Source organism: Brassica oleracea, chromosome C2 (genome assembly GCF_000695525.1).
Source record: "Brassica oleracea var. oleracea cultivar TO1000 chromosome C2, BOL, whole genome shotgun sequence".
Classification (NCBI taxonomy): domain Eukaryota; kingdom Viridiplantae; phylum Streptophyta; class Magnoliopsida; order Brassicales; family Brassicaceae; genus Brassica; species Brassica oleracea.
The window spans coordinates 2,500,444-2,520,567 of NC_027749.1; the positions used below are offsets into that span (position 1 = coordinate 2,500,444).

At 38.1% G+C, this 20,124-nt stretch overlaps 3 protein-coding genes across 3 annotated transcripts; all 3 read right to left on the reverse strand.

The window, feature by feature from the left end:
• Positions 1–9,174: 9,174 nt before the first annotated feature.
• LOC106326383 (F-box/kelch-repeat protein At4g39560-like) lies at positions 9,175–10,395 on the reverse strand. Its single transcript, XM_013764376.1, has one exon. It carries the CDS (start codon positions 10,393–10,395, stop codon positions 9,217–9,219), a length of 1,179 nt encoding a protein of 392 aa, XP_013619830.1. The 3' UTR covers positions 9,175–9,216.
• Positions 10,396–14,653: 4,258 nt separating this feature from the next.
• On the reverse strand, positions 14,654–15,179 carry LOC106323168 (pre-mRNA-splicing factor SLU7-B-like). Its single transcript, XM_013761327.1, has 3 exons — positions 15,146–15,179; positions 14,961–15,066; positions 14,654–14,873 (listed from the first exon to the last, which is right to left on the reverse strand). Exons 1-3 carry the CDS (start codon positions 15,177–15,179, stop codon positions 14,654–14,656), a joined length of 360 nt encoding a protein of 119 aa, XP_013616781.1.
• A 710-nt stretch (positions 15,180–15,889) lies between these two features.
• Positions 15,890–18,482, reverse strand: LOC106322885 (L-gulonolactone oxidase 3). Its single transcript, XM_013761034.1, has 4 exons — positions 18,295–18,482; positions 17,645–18,229; positions 16,886–17,141; positions 15,890–16,776 (listed from the first exon to the last, which is right to left on the reverse strand). Exons 1-4 carry the CDS (start codon positions 18,379–18,381, stop codon positions 15,950–15,952), a joined length of 1,755 nt encoding a protein of 584 aa, XP_013616488.1. The 5' UTR covers positions 18,382–18,482; the 3' UTR covers positions 15,890–15,949.
• Positions 18,483–20,124: the final 1,642 nt, after the last annotated feature.

The following is a 20,124-nucleotide window of genomic DNA, read 5'->3' on the forward strand; positions in this document are numbered from 1 at the left end:
CTATATTACAACATTTGTCTTAGGAGCCTTGAAAACTCCTAACATCAGCACGGAACGGACGGTCCATATAGTGACGAGGAGACAAAAGATTGAAAGAGATAGTGAGTGAGAAAAACGCATGATTATACGGAGTGATTATGTTGGCGGTACTCATGGTACTTAGTACTTATTTAGAGGAGAAGCGTTTGGAAATGTAAAACATTGCTTCGAAGGGAACAAATATTGCCAGATATCATATAATAATTGATTTAAAATATTATAGATTTTCTTATAAATATGTCGCTGAAATAGCATATTTCGGTGTGAATAGTATATGATTATTTCTCTTTTAGACCAGTGCATTATCATAAGAATAGAGCATGATTAACCCTAAAATGTTCTTAATTTTTTTTTTTGATTTAAAAAAAAAAAATTAAAAATAAACTAATCACGGGCCGCAACATGTCAGTGGAATCCGCGAATAGTATAAAAATCCAAGCAAAATCACCTCTTGCAGAAGAGGAGGAATAACTGGATTTTAATAAAATTATGAGACCCACATTTTAAGATCTGGGTCAAGAACTAAACTGCACACTATGTTATCATCCCTTGATGAATTAGGGTCACTGTTACATATGAAAATCAATAGGTCTAAATAGTGAAAAGGCGGTAGTTGACAAAAGAGTTGATCTGACAAAACAGTACAAAAAGCATGTGTTTTGTGTTGGTGTGTTTTCAGAAAAAACAAAGCATGTAATGTTGGTTATAAAGAGTTTGAATCATTTCGTTAGTGAAATATAATCGATGTTAATCAAATTTAATTTACATCAAAATAAATTGTTTACATTATCTAATAACGTGAATATCGATTTTCATAAAATAATGGATGTATGTTCTATAGATATTACATCACTTCCGAGACATAAAATAATTGGGCGAGGGTTATGAATCACAAGTTATTGAAATTGGTGATTGCTTATCCAGAAAATGATAAGATTACTGGATTACTGGATTAATGCAATATATTTTAGTTGGTTACGACTCCAGGAGTATTATTGGTACCATCATTATCATCATGGAGTAAAAGGCAAACAAACCATGAGTTTCAAAAAAAAAAAAAGGCAAACAAACCCTCTAAAGTCATTTTCGCCCTTGGCCAACCTATATTAAAAGATGTTCTTGTGGGAACGAACCCTCATGCCATTCAGGGGCAGCTCTTGTAGAAGTAGGACCGATTTTTACATGTTGATGGTTAAGTTAAGAATTACTTGGCCTGACCGGTCTAAACCTTGCATCTAATGGTTTATTGTGGATTGATATTTAAATGCGACGGTCTAAAACCTAAAACCAAATAAACAGGCAACCATCAAACAGATTAACTCATCATAATATCTATATATATAAAAAAATTGTTGATCTCTCTCATGTTGTGTCATATCAGAAAGTCGCTCTCTACGACGCTGACACGTGTCCTTTTTCGTCCAAAACGCGGCATATCATTGAAAATGTTTGATGCTGGGCTTTATCCTCCGTATTTATTTATGGGCTACGTTTGTGGCATGTGTTCATTTATGGCTTCGTCCTGTATGTTATTTCATGGGTTTTCTGTAAAAAAAAATATATAGAGAGAGATACATGCGTCATACCCAAATATATGGTCCATTACGAATGGTGAGCCGTCTAGCATATATTCATTTATTGAATGTTAATTAGTATGTTTTTTTTAAATACACATAATCGAAACACAACAATACTGCTTATATCTTCATGAACGATGATTAATTTTAAAAACACTCATTGGAACAGACCATGCATAACACGTTACACAATATTGAAACAAAAACAATTACCAAATTTACAGAGCGTTGCGTATAAAAATTACTGTAGAAGATAACAATGATTCTTTTTACGTTAAATGAGAGTTATGTTGATTTTCCCACTAACGCTATGTTATCAAGAAAGAACTCTACCCTTTACGTTACATATTTCTCACAACATAAATCAAACAAGTAATAAAAGGGGAATAAGAACATCAGGGAGGACCATGGCCAGTTCACAAGGGGGGGACAAACGGTGCGACCGCCCCGGACCCAAGCTCGTGTCCCCCTGTATAATAATAATTAAAGGCTCCAATTTTTTTATAAATCTATATATTTATATATATATATATATATAATAAATCAAATAAATAAAATTGAGAAGGACCCAAAATTATTTGATATGAATATATTTTTATTTTCATTACAAATATATAAAATATTATTGATTAAATTTTAAAAATATTTTAAAAATTATCTACATATAAATTTTAAAGGGTAAAAAACAATTTTTTTGCTCTAGGACCTCTAACAATATTTCAAGTAGTGTTTTCTCTCCTTTTAGTTCGCCATGTGATCAAATAGGGTGAAGAGAGAGTAATCACAATATTTATACACAAATAAAGTATATCCCGCCCTACCAACCCTAGTATTTTATATAGAGATGAGGATTAATTTGGTTCAGTCTTTTCCCTTTTTGAATTAGGTACGTTTTCAGATTGAAAAGAATCCAAACCGATGCTGCGTGGGATGCTGCGTGAATAAGTTAATGGCAATACCTCAACTGGAACCCCAAATCTCTGTTTGCAAAACCGATGCTGCGTGGGATGCGACTCGACAGAGAGCAGGCCTCGCCTGGGCTTTTAGCAGAACTCCCGAGACGGCAGAACGACAAGGAGCAGTGGTCCAGAACTTTGTAAACTCCCCTTTGATCGCTGAGGCGCTAGCGGTTCGTGAGGGTCTTTTCATGGCTGCAAATCAAGGGATATCGAATCTCTGGATGTGCTCCGACAATCTAACGCTCATTGGAGCAATCAACAACAAGACACAGAGGAAGGAATTGCTTGGAATCGTCAAGGATATTCATGATCTTTCTTCTGTATTTGTTTCAATCGGTTTTTTCATATTGGTAGAAGGGATAACGAGGAAGCGGATGCTCTGGTAAAGGTCGCCCTGAGAAATTCCCTAATGTAATGGATTCCTATGGATTGGACCTCTTTTGGGCCTTTTAATTAATTAAGTATTTTTGTGACAAAAAAAGAAAAGAAAAGAATCCAAACAATATTAGTCAATTTTTTGAAAGCCTTTAGTAAAAGAACAATATTTTGTCAATTTTGGGAATACTTTTTAATTTGTACTCTTAAACTTTATGTTTGAGAAAAACATTCATATATAGTTTTTATTAAAAGATTTTCAAGTTTTTTTTAATAAACGCTATTTACGTATAGTTTCATCAGATCTATAATTTTTTGGTGTAAACAGATCTATAAAGTTTATATGGAAAATGCAAGTCTTACGTTTACGTCCGTAGGAAATTTGATGTTAAATTGATTTCTAGAGTTTGAGGTTATGTACTTCACATTTGTTTAAAATAAATACATAATTCGTATGCTTTAAATCTATTACGGTTTTGACCCAAAAAAAAGGACTTGGTGACAACGTAGCAGTCTCTAGGAGGCATTGCCTTGGGAAACACGGGTTAAGATAGCCATTGGAGTAGCAGAAGCTATTGCATTTCTCCACTCCATCAAGAAAATCCCGATACATCAAGAACTCCACATGCATAACATTATGCTTGACGAGGTTAATGACTTACATTTTTCTTCTATTTTTTTATGATCTTTGAAATTAATACCTAAAAGTTTTTATTTCATCAGCAATACAATGCAAAATTACTTTACCTTGATTCCAAAAGAATTATTTTTGGAGATAATGGGAGATTTGTAGCAACTACATACCTGCCTTTTGAATATGCAGGTACACCAATATCTTAACTTTTTTACTAATTTGGTTAATCTTTCGTTGATCAAATCTTGAAGACAATTGTGTAATGTATGTAGGCCATGCGGGAGTGAACACCGATGTTTTTACGTATGGTGTGATCTTGCTTGAGCTTTTTATTGGTTCGAAAGGGGGAGTATTATGTCAGAGCAGCTTAGATATTAGGACTAGATCGTTTGGGGGAAATAATCGATCCCCGACTTGAGAGCGATTATCCAACGCATGCAGCAAAACAAATGGCAGACTCATCCAAAGATGCATCATGGTGAACTGGAAGGAACGACCGTCAATGCAACATGTTTTGGGTGTTCTTATAACTATATTGCATGTAGATATTGGTATTAATTTTTAGGTTTTGGAGTATATTATTGAAAACGTTGAGGGTTTATTTGAGATTGAAGATACTTATAACAAAGAAGCATGTTCTAACGTTTATAAATGATTTTTCTTGGACAAGAAAAGACCCCACAATCTCTTGAGAACAGACTTGCCCTTTCGCAAGTGTCTCATACCCCGTCTCCTCGTCCTGAGCGTGAGCCAATTGACTCCCCACTTCAGTCACACCCTGCAACGGTGATATCACCGCGTGAACGAGGCTCGGCGATGAGTCGTCTCTCAATTCCCATTGATAGGGAACAACTGATCCAACGTGGAGCTTCGATCCTAGAGTCAGGACGATTACAAGATGTGTAAATTCAGTATCTAGAGGATAACCTCCCGTCTGGGGCCAATGAAGTAAACTCGATCCCCTCAAGCTCTAGAGGCCCAATACAGAACCGTCTCTCCTTACCGCAACTATCACCAATCAGATCACTAAGTGAAGATTGTCGACATGTGTTTGAACGGTTGGGTGATGCCAATCTGGTTGGGAATGCTGATGAGGATGGTGAGATACCGGTGGATGTTAATCCGGTTGCACCCCCGTTGCAAGTTGCTCGATCCACCGCTGCCAGTAGAGCTGCGAGCAAGGCTGCTGGAAAGCGCATAGCTACAGAGCGAGCTACTACTACCAAGAAGAGAACTCCTCTAGCTCCTCCCACTGGAGTGAGTGTCAAGAGGCGGCGTGTTACTAGGGTACAAAACTCCCCGAAGAGGAAAGTTGTGACAGGTAATCAACCTGCGAAGAAAGGAACTAAGGCTCCTGGTGTAGGTGCCCCCCCTTCCACCACAACCATCACGGCGATCACTAGAGCCAAGGCGGGTTTTCACACCGCCAAAGGCCTTGTTCCTTAGCTGCAATGTGCTGGAACTGTCAGGGCTCTGGGTGCAGCCCTACAGTTCGTCGTCTGCGAGAATTGCGCCGCAAGTTTTCTCCGGACATAATGTTCCTCATGGAAACCAAGAATCAAGATGAAACAGTTCTAAAATTGTTTGAGAAATCAAATCTCACTAATCATTTTACTGTGCCCCCTGTGGGATTAAGTGGAGGACTTTGCCTCTCCTGGACTGATAATGTAACTATTGATATCTTGGACTCTTCTCCTAATATCATTGATACTTTTGTTACTGGGGAAGGCTCCTCTTTTTATGTCTCTTTCGTTTAAGGCTCTCCCCGTAAAGAAGACAGAGCAGAGTTCTGGGAGAAATTAATGCTAATTTCCCAGACCCGAGAGGAGGCTTGGTTAATCACCGGAGACTACAACGAACTGCTCGACAACTCGGAAAAAGAAGGTGGACCACCCCGCTGGGAGGGATCTTTTGTAGCTTTTCGCAGCTTTGTAACTCAGGTGGGCCTGTGGGACGTCCCTTTCTCCGGAAACTCTCTCTCATGGCGCAGGGTATGGTATATTCACCTCATTCACTCTAGGCTCGACAGAGCCATGGCCAACTGCTCTTGGTCTGAGATGTTCCCAGCAGCACACTGCAAATATCTGAGGTTTGAGGGATCAGACCATATACCGCTTATCACCTACTTTGATCGTACCTAGCGGAAAAGAAGAGGAATCTTCCGGTTTGATAGAAGATTAGTCTCTAAACCGGAAATAAAAACCCTTGTGGAGGAGAGTTGGAAGGCCATTGATCCGGAATCAGTTCTCTCAAAGATATGCCGGACCAGACAAGCAATCATAGCTTGGACGAAGGAGCAAAACCTGCACAGCAAAAACCTGATTCTCTCTACACAAGTGGCCCTGGATGAGGCGCTCTCAGCCTTGCTGCCTGACTCAGAGCTCATTACCCGGCTGACAGCTACACTCAACGATGCATACTCTGAGGAGGAGAGCTATTGGAGACAACGCAGCCGCATTCAATGGTTGCAAGATGGCGACTGTAATACTGGTTTTTTCCATGCGGTTACCCGAGGAAGAAATGCGGTTAACAAGCTTGCAGTGATTGAAAACGATGCCGGTGAAGCAGCTTATGGAGATGACAGTATTGCAAAATGTATTGCTGATTTCTATCGGGAGGTTTTCACTTCCTCACCCCGTGGAGATCTCAGCTTCATCTCGGATGTCATCCAACCTCTGGTATCAGAGGAGATGAATCAGCTATTGATTGCCATACCTACGGACCTGGAGATAAAAGGAGCAGTATTCTCAATTCATAAAGACAAAGCACCAGGTTCAGATGGTTTCTCGGCAAGTTTTTACCAGAGTTTCTGGGAGATTATTGGAGAGGATGTGTACAAAGATATCAAAAGTTTCTTTGCGGAGAGCTGGCTTAACCCGCGTTTCAATGAAACATATGTCCGTTTAATCCCGAAGATTAAAGAACCGCGGAAAGTGGCTGACTACTGGCCGATAGCCCCCTGCTCCACCCACTACAAGATTGTGGCAAAACTTCTGTCCAAACACATGAAGCCACTGCTCTCGACACTAATCTCACCCCAGCAGTCAGCGTTTGTGGCAAGACGGGCGATCTCCGACAATGTTCTTATTACCCACGAGGTTCTTCATTATCTTCGTACATCTAAAGCAAAGAAGTTCTGCTCAATGGCTATAAAGACGGACATGAGCAAGGCTTACGATCGAATCGAGTGGGACTTTCTTGATCAAGTTCTGAAGAGCTTTGGTTTCCATGAAGTATGGAGAGTTTGGATACGGCAATGCGTCCGGTCAGTGTCTTACTCATTTCTGATCAATGGCGAGCCGCGAGAACGTGTTTTGCCAGGTAGGGGACTGCGACAAGGTGACCCCCTTTCTCCGTACCTCTTTATACTGTGTTCAGAGGTTCTGTTTGGGCTATGCCGAAAGGCTCAAGAAGATGGGCTTCTTCCGGGTCTGAAAGTGGCACGCAACTCACCTGCTGTCAATCACCTCTTATTTGCGGACGATACTATGTTCTTCTGTAAAAGTGATCCGGTGAGTTGCGATTCACTCTTAGCCATCTTGGAGAAGTATGAAGCAGCCTCGGGTCAGCGGATTAATCTCCAAAAATCTGCCATCACTTTCTTGGCAAAGACCCCGGCGTCGATTAGGATCAAAGTTAAAGAGCGGTTCCTCATTGAAGCCGAGGGTGGCATTGGTAAGTACCTAGGACTCCCAGAGCACTTCTCACGCCGGAAAAGAGATATTTTTGCCAACATAGTGGATCGTATCCGTCAATGCTCTCACAGCTGGTCTTCCAAATTCCTCAATGGAGCTGGAAAGCAAGTCCTTCTCAAAGCTGTGTTGACTGCTATGCCGGCTTATGCGATGTCATGTTTCAAGTTGCCGCTATCTCTTTGCAAACAAATTCAGTCGGTGTTGACACGGTTTTGGTGGGATGTGAAACCGGAACTGAGAAAGATGAGTTGGGTGTCTTGGACGACTCTTACGACGGCAAAGGCGGATGGAGGATTAGGATTTCGAGACATTAAACGTTTTAATGATGCACTTTTGGGCAAGTTAGCTTGGCGAATTCTGTCAAATCCTGATTCCCTCGTCAGCCAGATCTTATTGGGGAAGTATTGCCAGGATACGCCTTTCCTGGAGGCTTCGATACCAGGCGCTGCATCCCATGGGTGGCGTGGGGTTATGGCAGGAAGGGAGGTCATTAAGAGGGGGCTTGGCTGGTTAATTGGCTCAGGGAAAGACATTGGTGTGTGGCAGAACCTGTGGCTGTCTCTCTCGGAACCGATGGCCCCTATGGGCCCTCCTTCTCTTGACCAACAACAACTAGTGGTGGCTGATCTAATCCTTCCACATTCCAAGGAGTGGAACCTCCAAATGATAAGAACCACCTTGCCTCAGTATGAGGATATGATTCGAGAGTTGGTTCCAAGTTGGTTGTCTTCAAAAGATGAACGGGTCTGGCTGTATACGACATCAGAGGAGTACACAACGAAATCAGGCTACAAGCTCCTCTCCCAACCCCGACAACCGCTGGAACAGCAGTTTAACTGGATCAACAACATCTGGAAGGTAGACACCATGCCAAAAGTACAGACTTTTCTTTGGAAGATGCATAGCGGTGCAATATCATCAAAGGTTAATCTGGCTACAAGAGGTATCATGATAGACACGGCTTGTAGCGGTGTGGGGAGCCTGAAACTGATCGCCACATCTTCCTTCAATGCCCCTTTGCGCGTAGAACCTGGGAACTGGTACCTTGTACTGATATGACAGCGTTTCTGTTGGCCACAAACACCTCTACCCTGTTGAACCTTGGTAGAGGTCTTACTAACCTTCCGCCTTCGGGACTGGTGTGTCCCTTTTATCTGTGGGTGGTGTGGTATCTGTGGAAGGCCAGAAACAGATTGACTTTTGAGAACTAGGTGATGAAAGAGCAGGAGGTGGTCACGCTAGCCCTTAGAGAGGCCCGTAATTGGCAAGCTGCTCAACTTTTGAAGAGACCACCCGCAAAGCCGCCTCAGGCTAAGATTGCCCACCGAGACCCAGGTCGCTCTCTTGCTGGTCTGGTGTGTTTGGTAGATGTGTCTTGGCAGGCCTCCACTCATTGTGCGGGCATGGGTTGGATCTACAAAGACTCCACATCTGGATGGTCCTCGTCCAATACTTCTAACCGCTCTCATGTTGCCTCAGCTCCAATGTCTGAAGCACTTGCGGTCATAGCTGCTATCACCGATGCAGCATCAAGGAACTTCAAGATCCTGAGTGTGTGCTCTGACTCGAAGATTCTCATGGATTGTATCAACACACAAGGTCGCTGCCTGGAGGTCCAGGGTGTTCTCAATGACATCTCTGCTCTATGTGCACACTTTGAAGTTTGAATCTATCTCATTTCATTTTATTTCTCGTTCCTTTAATACTGAGGCTGATTCTCTGGCAAAGATAAGCCTACAGGATCTTGTAAGTCGCATTTATGCGAACTAAACTCTGTTTCTTGACTTATTAATGCATGGTTTGTTCAAAAAAAAAAAAAAAAAAACCCAGTAGTCACATGATTCTTACACTTGTCTCGACCCCATAACAAAAACCAAGACATTCAACTTCTAACAGAATAGTTATATAAATCACACTCCAACTAATATTTGAGAATTTCAGGCATTGACATAAGCAGAGTATAAGACATTAACGCTATATGACGACTTTGAGAGAGGATCAAGTTTGAAGACAGCACCGGACCATTCAATCTTTCCCTTAATCTCGAGTCCCCCATTGCATGACTCCAAGGAAATAACAGCAGACCAAAGTTCCAAACTATCAGGATTGTTCCAAAATATGACAATGTTCCCAGCGGGGTCGGTGCAGAGTTTGTTGATATCATACTGGACCTTGGTCTTCCCCAACCCCCACGGTTGTACCGAACCACAAAAAGAGTCTTGGAAGTCTTCCAACCCCTTGACTTCCTCCCAATCAAACCCATCCTCTGGATCACACCATAGTATTCTCCCGCGAGTACCACGACAGAACAATAGTTTACCAATGACACACCAATCACTTCTGTGTCCCGGCTTAGAATCTATCATCCCGCTTGTCCAAAATAAACGTTTACTTGGTGAGAAGGAGAAATCTTGACCCTCATCATCCACAGCGTAAACCAGTTCCTTATCTATCACCACACTATGTTCAATATTGAGGGGCATCTTGGGGGTAAACACAAACAACACCTCCCAAGTTTGGGTCTCGAGATCGAATACCTCTACCCAGTTAAAAGAATCAGCTTCATCTCCACACCCTCCAAACACGTATATCTTCTTGCCTATCAGGCATGCCGTTGCGGAAGCACGAGGCACGTACATAGATTGGAGACGGTTCCATGAGTGCTCGAAACAGTCAAGGAAAAACACATCAGAAGTGGGTTCGCCGTTTCTGATTCCACCGATTATAAAGATTCCCCAATCAATCACCACGAAGGAGGATAACGACTGAGCCTCCTCATAGCGGTTCGACCGAATGGGTTTCAACCGACGTTGCATGGGGTTAAGGATGAACCAACGTGGGTTTGGTTCAGGAAGGATGTGCAAGCATACATAGAGAGATGGCTCAGTGGAACCCTTAAAACGTCTCAGGTCCCAAAGCTGAGGGGAAACGACAAGAGACCGGTGACACTTGGAGGCTACGGCTAAGGCCGCCAGGTCTAATCTCGAGACATGAGCCAGGCAGTTCAGAGCCACCTCGTCAGGCAACGACAATAACCCAGACGACAGCGACACCTCCTTACTCTTCTCATTCCTACGTTCAGAACAAACTCTTCTTCTTTTCATTGATTCATCCATATTCTTCGATTAGTTAGTTTTAGGTTTAGGCTGTTGGTGAGGACTGAGAAGATTTTGGAGAGATTGTAACTTATTTATATAGTTTTTTTTCTTCCGAAGCCTAATAGAAATAGTAAAACCGTAAGTTCTATTTTTCCTTTTTTCTTTTTTCCTTTTTTCTGAAACACTAGTTCTATTTTTCCTTTTTCACCCTTTTGGATAAGAAAAGATAATTTCTGATTCTCTTTTGGTTGATAATACAATATTGGATTTTGACCCAAGCTTCGAAATCGCGGGTTTTTGAGATTATATTATAATATAAAGTTATATTATTTTGAAGAAAAGAATTTTTGAAAATTATATATTCTATGAGTAGTTTATTTAAGATTTATATGTATATTTTATATAACTTTCTCTTAAACATTGACATTTAATCTGGACCAAAGACCAAACCAAAACCGACTCAAAACATAGGTTTGGTTTGGGTCAGGGTTCAAAGAAAATTACCTAATAGGTATTTCCTTTGGACGGGTCTTTGTTTGAGTTTGGATCCTATCCGAGACCTAGTCGGAAATATTTTGTGTATATTAAGTATATTAGGTGTTTTGAATATGTCTCCGTCATTACATATAATTAAGTTTTGAGTTTGGATTTACAATAGTTTTGGGTTTCAGGTAAAATTTGATTTAAAAAAAAAACAATTGGGTAGTTGGATAAAATTTTGGGTATTTTTTGGTTCATCGGGTCAGATTTCAAATAATTTTTTTTTATTTTTAGGTATTTAAATATTTTTTGGATTTTTAGAGTTTAAATATTTTTCATGTTTTGGGTATTTTTCATATTTTTAGTTAATTCAAATCTTTTTGAATCCTAAATACCCTAAATGATATGTCCATATCTGATATTCTTACCATTGAGTTTGTGTAAATATTTGAAATATATACTACAAAGCTTTATTTATATTTATAGGTTATAACCCGTTTTATGACGTGATATTGTAAAAATTATAACCAAAGAAAAAAAAACACTTCAGAATCCTGGTTAGATATGGAACTATAAACCGAGAAACAACCGTGAATCAAAACCAAAGCAAAAAAAATTCACAACTAAATTGATATTCACAAATAACTAAGTGGTTCATATATATCTAAAACCGAAAAATCAAAATAGAACTTTTAGAAAATGTATTATATCTTGATAAATATAGATTTCAAATATGGTGGTTCCTATGATTGAAGAGATATGCAAATTTTAAAAATGTGATTTTGTCAAAATATAGTGGTTTCCATATCTCTGTTAAAAAAATTAATATTAATCTATTTATGTAAAGTATTTGAAATTAATTTTAGATAATAATTTTTGATCATAAAGATATTTAACAAAACTGTGAAATTGTTTTTAGAATTCATTTATGAAACACTTAAAGAAAAAAACAATAATACTTTTTTATTCAATGAGACACTTAATCATATATAACAGGAATATGTCTACATGTCACGTAACTGCAATAGGAGGTGGACTTGAGAGGTTATAATATTTCATGTCTAACTATTATAATTTAGAATATTATAATATTTTATAGTTTTCATATGAATATTATATATTTTAGATGCCTCACCATTTTGTAGTGCAATTGTATTGCGGTATTAATTTTTTGTTTTGTAAATTTATATTTGTTTTTCTTTTTAAGTGTTCTATATTTTTTTTATAAATTTACATTGTAAATGTATCATATGTTTGACAAAATCTATTTATTAGTTATTCTCTTATTGTTTTCATATTTAAAAGTGGGATTTACTACGTTTGTTTGAGTTATGGTAACTGAATATATTTGATGAAATATTGATTACAAATCAATTTTTTTTATATTACTAAAAGACCATAAATTTTTTTAAATGCTATCCATGTTTCCAAACAATATTGATATATAGTGCTATTCTTGTTTCCAAATTGTGGCTAGCTCAATACTCCATCTGTTTTATTATAAGTCTCGTTTTAGGTTTCAGCACATGGATTAAGGAAACAATTAATTTTGTACATTTCCTATAAAAAACAACTATTACCTATACACCTAACCATATTTCAACCAATAGAAAAAAAATTGCATAAGATTAATAAATTTTGCATTGAAAATCGAAAACGATACTTATTTTGTAACGAAAAAAATTTTCTAAAATGAGAAACGGAAGGAGTAACTCTTAAAAATTATCGGATACCTGATTAGGATGCGCGCGCAATAAGCAGTGTCTTCAATGTCACTGAGGACGGCATTGTTTTCTTTTAATGTCCTCGTGCTTTGTTTTTTGTATCCATGCTCCTTAGTTGAAATATTTATTTTTGAAATATTATATGTTGTCATGTTTAATAATTAAGTTTGCGTTATTGATTTTTTAAAAAAAGAAAAGAAAAGAAAAAAGGCAGCAGTCCTTTTAATTTTGAGATAATTAACTCGAAGATTCATTTCGAGAATGGATTTATGTGGCATAATGTTGCTAAATTGAATGGTTTTACTAAAAGGAATCTCAATCTATATACATATGACATTAAAACCTAACGTTCTGCTTACTTAAACCATAAACTTAATCTGTTTTAATATGTTTGTACTAAAAGCATTTATGTGTGACATCGTCGGGTCGTAAATGTTGCGGTGGAATGTAATCGTAGTGACACGAAACTCGAGTTACGACTTGTTAGCATTTACTGTTGTTTTTATTATTTAAAATGGACTTTCATTTACTAAAAGGCCGTCACTTTAACAACAGTAGCACTAGCAGCAGTAGCTTCTTTTCATCCAAAGGTTTCAACTTTCAGTATCTAATCTTCGTTTCAACTCGAAAGCGATTCTTGGGAGGGTTTGTCTAAGTCGATATCATGCAGCTCAAGGTCATATAGATCAAGCTTTTAACTGTTTGGTGGAGAATCTGCTTTTGACATTTGTAGGGTAAGTCAAATCTGCCTGCCGACTTTGTAATTTTGTTTATTTTCCTTGAAAAAACAAAAGTTGTTGTTTTATATGGGAAATTTGATATCATTATAGGAGAAGTTGTCTGATTCCTTTGAGGTTTGGTAGTTCTATATAAGGATCTGTTATGATGGAAACTTTCAAGTTGATTTCTGATTTTCTGTCTTGAGGAGGTTTGTTATATATTGTAATAATTAATATGTTGTATTGCTCTGCTGCAGGTGCTCTCTTCCATGAGCTTAGTAGAACTCTCTATGATTCAGATACTACTATATACATGTGTGTGAGAGAAAGACTACAGATGAGAGTGAACTGTTTGTGTATTGGCTTCACTGATGACAGTGACTGAGTGAAGCCTTGCGTTTATGGTATTTGGTTGGGTGACATATCAGTCCTGCGGTGGTTGAGATTAAGTTTACATGAGAGTTTGGACAGCTTCACATTGTTACAAGACATGGATACTTGAGGCTGCGTTCAACTTAATGGGTCATCCTTTTTAAGTGGAAGTTGGCTCTGACATACCAACAGCAGCATCAGTTACAAACGAAGGTGGTACGCTTGAACCTCCTACACTGATGGTGAAGAACCGTTTTGAAGCATCTATTTGTTTTCTATCTCTCCTGTGAGAAACAAGCATCATTTGTATAGAGATTAGTAAGATGTCAAACCACTGGATCGCTTCATTAACGTACTTGAGGTTCCCTCTTAACCATCCAAGACAACTTCATCAGGCTCTCTCAAGAAGAAGAGGCATCCTGACCAGAAGAAGCAACTACTTCACAGGTTGTTGCTCCAGGAACCTCCACTCCATTAATGCAAGTGTAGTTGTGATTAGACAAAATAGTTTGTTACTTTACGCTTTGTAAATCTGAAGCATTGAATAATAAACAAAAACAAGGCCGAGTATGTAACAAGGGGTCAATATCATCATCTCAATGAATGATTCAGTGACAATTACAACAACAAATCAAAGATCATATCATATAATATCCCTAATACAATCAACCTTCTGAAGTGAATTCGATCTCCTTAGCTAGCTAGCTGCCTATACCATGTACTAGTAGGAACCTGTTCTTGTATGCAACACGTGTAACCCACTAAGCTGTACAGAAACTCTCCTTCTCCGTCTGCAAGCAGCATCTGTAACCCCATTGGTGATCAACCCAATAAGATCCCCAAACAGTAGTGTGATTGTTAACAAGTACGTCTTCCTCCCACCGGCTTTTAGGTAACGCTGGCTCATAGCTAACTGCAGAGGAGGTGTTTGGAACATCTTCACCATTACCGCTCTCATCCTCTGGACTCTGTTTGAACAGATTAGTCCACCCTCGCCATTTTTCTATCTTGAAACCTCTTCTCTTGGACTTGGCAGTACTGTGATGTGTCATAACCATTCCAGCGGTCCCTTTTGCCAGCATAATCAAGCTCAATACTCTCGATCTTCTCATCAGCAGCGATGTGTTTCCCTGTGAATTTAGCTCCAACTTTCCGTGCTCTTTCAAAGCAAGATTTAGCGTCGTGTGTCATTGCACCACAGCTAGCAAAACATCAAACAAAACCCCCAAATTAAGCAGACTGAATACTCGAAACAAGAAACAAGAAACATCACCAACACGTTGCTTACTTTGCACAAGCTCCGTTTCTAAACTTTTTTGCGTGGTGGATCTTCGCTCCGCGGTCGTACCACCTCCACTTCTCCTCGCGATCTTTCTCGTCACCACTACGATCCGCTGCAAAAAAAAAAAAAAAAAAAAAAAAAACAAATCTTGTTCCGCAAGTATTAAATGAGACGCTAAGCAAACTAATTACTTTTTTTTCCAGATTTCTCCGTCGATGATTTCATCGTTTTCGATCGTCGCTTCAGAACTCACAAACCCTAGCTTTTCCTTGCTTGCAGAGAAAGTTAAGTAGATGATCACTTCGCTTGCAACAACGGCTCTTTATAACAAATTTTAAAAGAGGTTAAAACAATTCAACGGCTATAATTCGTCTTTTTTTTTCAAACATAATTTTTATAATTCATTTACTGATATTATGTGTCATTTCTTAGTCTACGTACAATTCATTCTCCATATTTGGTTTTCCAATGATAAAAGTGGGACTTTTCTATTAAAAACAATTTCTTTATTAAATAAATAAAAACAAAATTATTTATAATAATTCGGTAACTTTTAGAAAATCTTTAACAAGATTAGTATGAAACCTGATTTCGAAAAATAAAATTATAAGATTTTTATAATCTGTCAAAAACACAAATTTGTTTACTCTAAACTTGTAAAGACTACTGAACTTGAAAAACAAATTATTTTTTTCTTTTTTACATTTCACACGTTGCATGTGCCTTTTTTTTAAGATACGTTGCATGTACTTGTAACCAGTTTTTGTGTAGGGCTTGCAAAAAAAAAACCTGAATCCGAAGAAATAAACAGAATCCGATCCAAAGAGTAGTATTAAATCAGAACCGAAATTGATCAGATGTCTTAAATTTATTATATAAACTCGCATGGCCCCGCCTTCTTTCTTCTCCAGCCGACAAGCGATAGCTCCGACACATAATGAAAATGAATTTTTATTCTTATTATCTTTTAATCACCGGAAACAACAAGTTTTTAATTAAGCCATTGAAACTTTAGCCGAGGAGAATCTGCAAACCCTAGCTTGTGTGTAAACAAGACCTTGTCTACAAAAGTAACCATTAGAAGGGCTACAATGCCTGTCTTCTGAACACACACAGTTCCCTTCAAGCGCACATCCATCATACTTCAAACCTTCTCTCCCAAAAAGAATCTCATCTGACCATTCACTAGAAAACATCATCTTAGGATCTAACTTGTTCTTCACTTCCAAGAACTTGTCAAAGTTAGGTCCATACTTTTGCTTCACGCCAAAGAAACCCACTTTCCTATTCTTCCCCCAATGCGGCTTTGCCCCGTATTTGGAAAACGCCATCTGCTCCATCTCCTCCATCACATCTTGGTTTAACCTCGGGGTCAACACATCGTCAGCTCGGTAATAGTTAAAGTCAATGACCACAGAGTCCTCTCCCTGGCCGAGATAAGCCTTTGAGCCCTTGATGAAACGTATGAGGATACCATTGTAGATGTCGATGCCGCACAGTCTTTCTGGTTTCATGTCTCGTAGCTTCTTCACGTCGAGGATAAAGTCTCTAAACCGAGGTAATGGGAATATAGCAGTTGTCTCGTAGAAGAACAGACCATTGTATCTCGGATCCCAAGAGCATGAGACATCAATTCTAAGGGAGGATGAGTAAAGACAAGACCCTGATGTCTGAATCTTTCCTTGGTTACCGATAACCGGATACCCGGTAAAGAGTAAACCATTGTTCTTTAAACCGTTCCCAGTTAATTTCTTGTAAGCCAACGTAGTATCAGCCGTCATACACTTCCCACTCTCGCTTTTACTAGCTTCAAGTGACTTCTCTGCAACATTTTAAAATTTTAGAAGCCCTTTTTCAAAAAAAAAAACCATCTAAACCGGAATAAACCGGATATGGTAATGATGTCTACAGAAAGAAAAAATGAAACTAACCTAATGCTCGAACCCCTTTAGAGATCAAGATAGGGTTGGACTGAAAACCAATGAAATCGTTGACTCCGTTGCCGGAGACGTTGACCGGTGAACGTACATCGTAACGGTAAACCGCGGTTTTTCTAGAAGGATACCAAGTTATGTCTCCGAACTCGAATTTCTTGCCATGATCCATGAAAATGTCTTCAAGAGCTACGTCAGATGTGAAGTTATACGTGATACTTCTCTTGAATGCTTTCTCTATCGAAAGCTTCACCTACATAATGATATTCAAACCTAATAAATGATTTGTATAAACACAAAGAATAGTTAACGGTTTTAACTTATACTTGCTCAACTTTTTTAATAGATGAAGTTTTAGCAATAAATTTTTTTTTTCTAAAACAAAGCTGTATTGCCTTATCAGCATTCCGAACCCCGAAAACCAACTCGATGAAATATAATCAACATAAACTATGACAAAAAAACCGAGTCCAAACACCACTTGCAAATTTATTACCATTACGTTCTGAATTGTGCAAGCTATGGAGTCAATATAACCCATAACAAATTAATAAAACATTTAGTTTTGCGTATTTTCTTAATAAAAAATATTATTAATCATCTATTTAATCAAAATTCAACAAATAAAAAATAAACTGTGTAATATGAAGAATTATTTAGTGTAAAAATTAATATTTCACGTTAAAAACGTTATATAATTTGAAACCCATTTTTTATTAAAAAAACGTATCTATTTAATAACGTTGGGAGTAATACCTTTGAGATTACTCCTAAAACACCCAATGACACTTTAACGGCGTTAAGAAGCTTATCGTCTCTTCCTTCTTCAAGTCTAATAACTTTAGCGTAACGTTCAGATGAATTCGCTGGAACCACAAGGCTGATCCCGACAACATGATCGTGAACCGAACCGCCTCGTCCCGACCACGAGCTTCCGTGGGATCCAGTACTAATAAGCCCACCAATACTCACTCCTTCCCAATACGGTGACGTTCCAATGCTAAACCCAGCTGCTTCCACTTTATCGATCAGCTCTCTCAACGAAACTCCCGAGTCAGCCGTAACCGTTAACCGGTCCGGTTCGATTTCGATGACCGAGTTGTATTTTGACGTGCTGATTAGCCTTGCGTCTGAACCGGAAGGGCAAGCGAGTTTCGGTATGGTGTGAGAGAACTTGGTAACGGTTTTGACCTTGAGATTGTGCTCAGATGCATAAGCCACGGCTTTACAAAGCTCCTCCTCCGTCGTCGGGTATGTGATGTTAGCCGCCTTGCAGGTTTTCCGGTCAGGCCACGTGCCGTAGGCGCTCGAGACGGTGCAGCCGGTTTGGTCGCATCGTACGGCTGGTTGTGGTGGCACGTGATATCTTGCATATTTACATTGTTTTATCCATTCACCCATGTGCACGGTGGTTGTGGTGGCACGGAACGGACGGTCCATATAGTGACTAGGAGACAAAAGATTGAAAGAGATAGTGAGTGAGAAAAACGCATGATTATACGGAGTGATTATGTTGGCGGTACTCATGGTACTTAGTACTTATTTAGAGGAGAAGCGTTTGGAAATGTAAAACATTGCTTCGAAGGGAACAAATATTGCCAGATATCATATAATAATTGATTTCAAATCTTATAGATTTTCTTATAAATATGTGGCTGAAATAGCATATTTCGGTGTGAATAGTAATGATTATTTCTTCTTTTTGACCAGCGCATTATCATAAGAATATAAGAAATTAAAATTCCTATAATCTAAGATCTGGGTCAAGAACTAAACTGCACAACTATGTTATCATCCCTTGATGAATTGGTGTCACTGTCACATATGAAAATCAATAGGTCTAAATAGTGAAAAGGCGGAAGTTGACAAAATAGTTGATCTGGCAAAACAGTACAAAAAGCATGTTGTTGTGTGGGTGTGTTTTTTAGAAAAAACAAAGCATGTAATGTTGGTTATAAAGAGTATGAATCATTTCGTTAGTGAAATATATAAGATATCGATGTTAGTCAAATTCAATTTACATCAAAATAAATTGTTTACATTATCTAATAACGTGAATATTGACTCTCTTAAAATAATGGATGTATGTAGAGATATTACATCACTTCCGAGACTAAAAAAATAATTGGGCGAGGGTTATGAATCACAAGTTATTGACATCGGTTGCTTATTCAGAAAGTGATAAGATTACTGGATTAATGCAATATATTTTAGTTAGTTACGACTCCAGGAGTATTATTGGTATTCATTATCATGGAGTAAAAGGCAAACAAACCCTCTAAAGTCATTTTCGCCCTTGACCAACCTATATTAAAAGATGTTCTTGTAGGAACGAACCCTCATGCCACTCAGGGGCAGCTCTTGTAGAAGTAGGACCGATTTTTACATGTTGATGGTTAAGTTAAGAAATACTTGGCCTGACCGGTCCAAAACTTGCATCTAATGGTTTATTGTGTATTAATCATTAAATGCGACGGTCTAAAACCTAAAACCAAATCATTTTTTAAACAGGCAACCATCAAACGGATTAACTCATCCTAATATATTTTATATAGAAATGAGGATTAATTTGGTTCAGTCTTTTTCCTTGTTGAATTAGGTACGTTTTCAGACTGAAAAAAATCCAAACAATATTTTGTCAATATTTTGAAAGCCTTTAGTAAAAATATAATATTATGTCAGTTTTGGGAATACTTTTTAATTTGTACTCTTAAACATTATCTATATATATATATATATATAAATATGTTGGTATCTCTCCTGCTTTGCCACGTGGAAAATCGTTCGCTGCAGAGGCGACACGTGTCCATCACAACATTATTTGGGCTTCAGACTTATAAATTTTGGGCCTTATACAACTCTAATTTTTTAAATCCGGTAACCCACAAAGTCCACCTCTGAACCAGCAGCCGTAATCAATTATATATAGATAGATAACAAAAAAATCAACGTCATCGTAAACTACTTTACCACTTAAATTATTATCGTAAACTACTTTACCACTTAAATTATTTGTCGGTCTCTTTAGGCTCTATTATTTATAACTCTAAACTTTGATTTGGGTCTATACAATAATATTATTCTTACTATAGTCAACTAGCAAATGAAAAATAGATTTGATTCATCCACCAATTTATTTTTCTAAGTTAATATATGGTCAATAATTGTATCCCAATTTTAATTTATGAATAAATAGAATGACGAGAGGTTTGAGATCAAACATTAAAATCGATGTG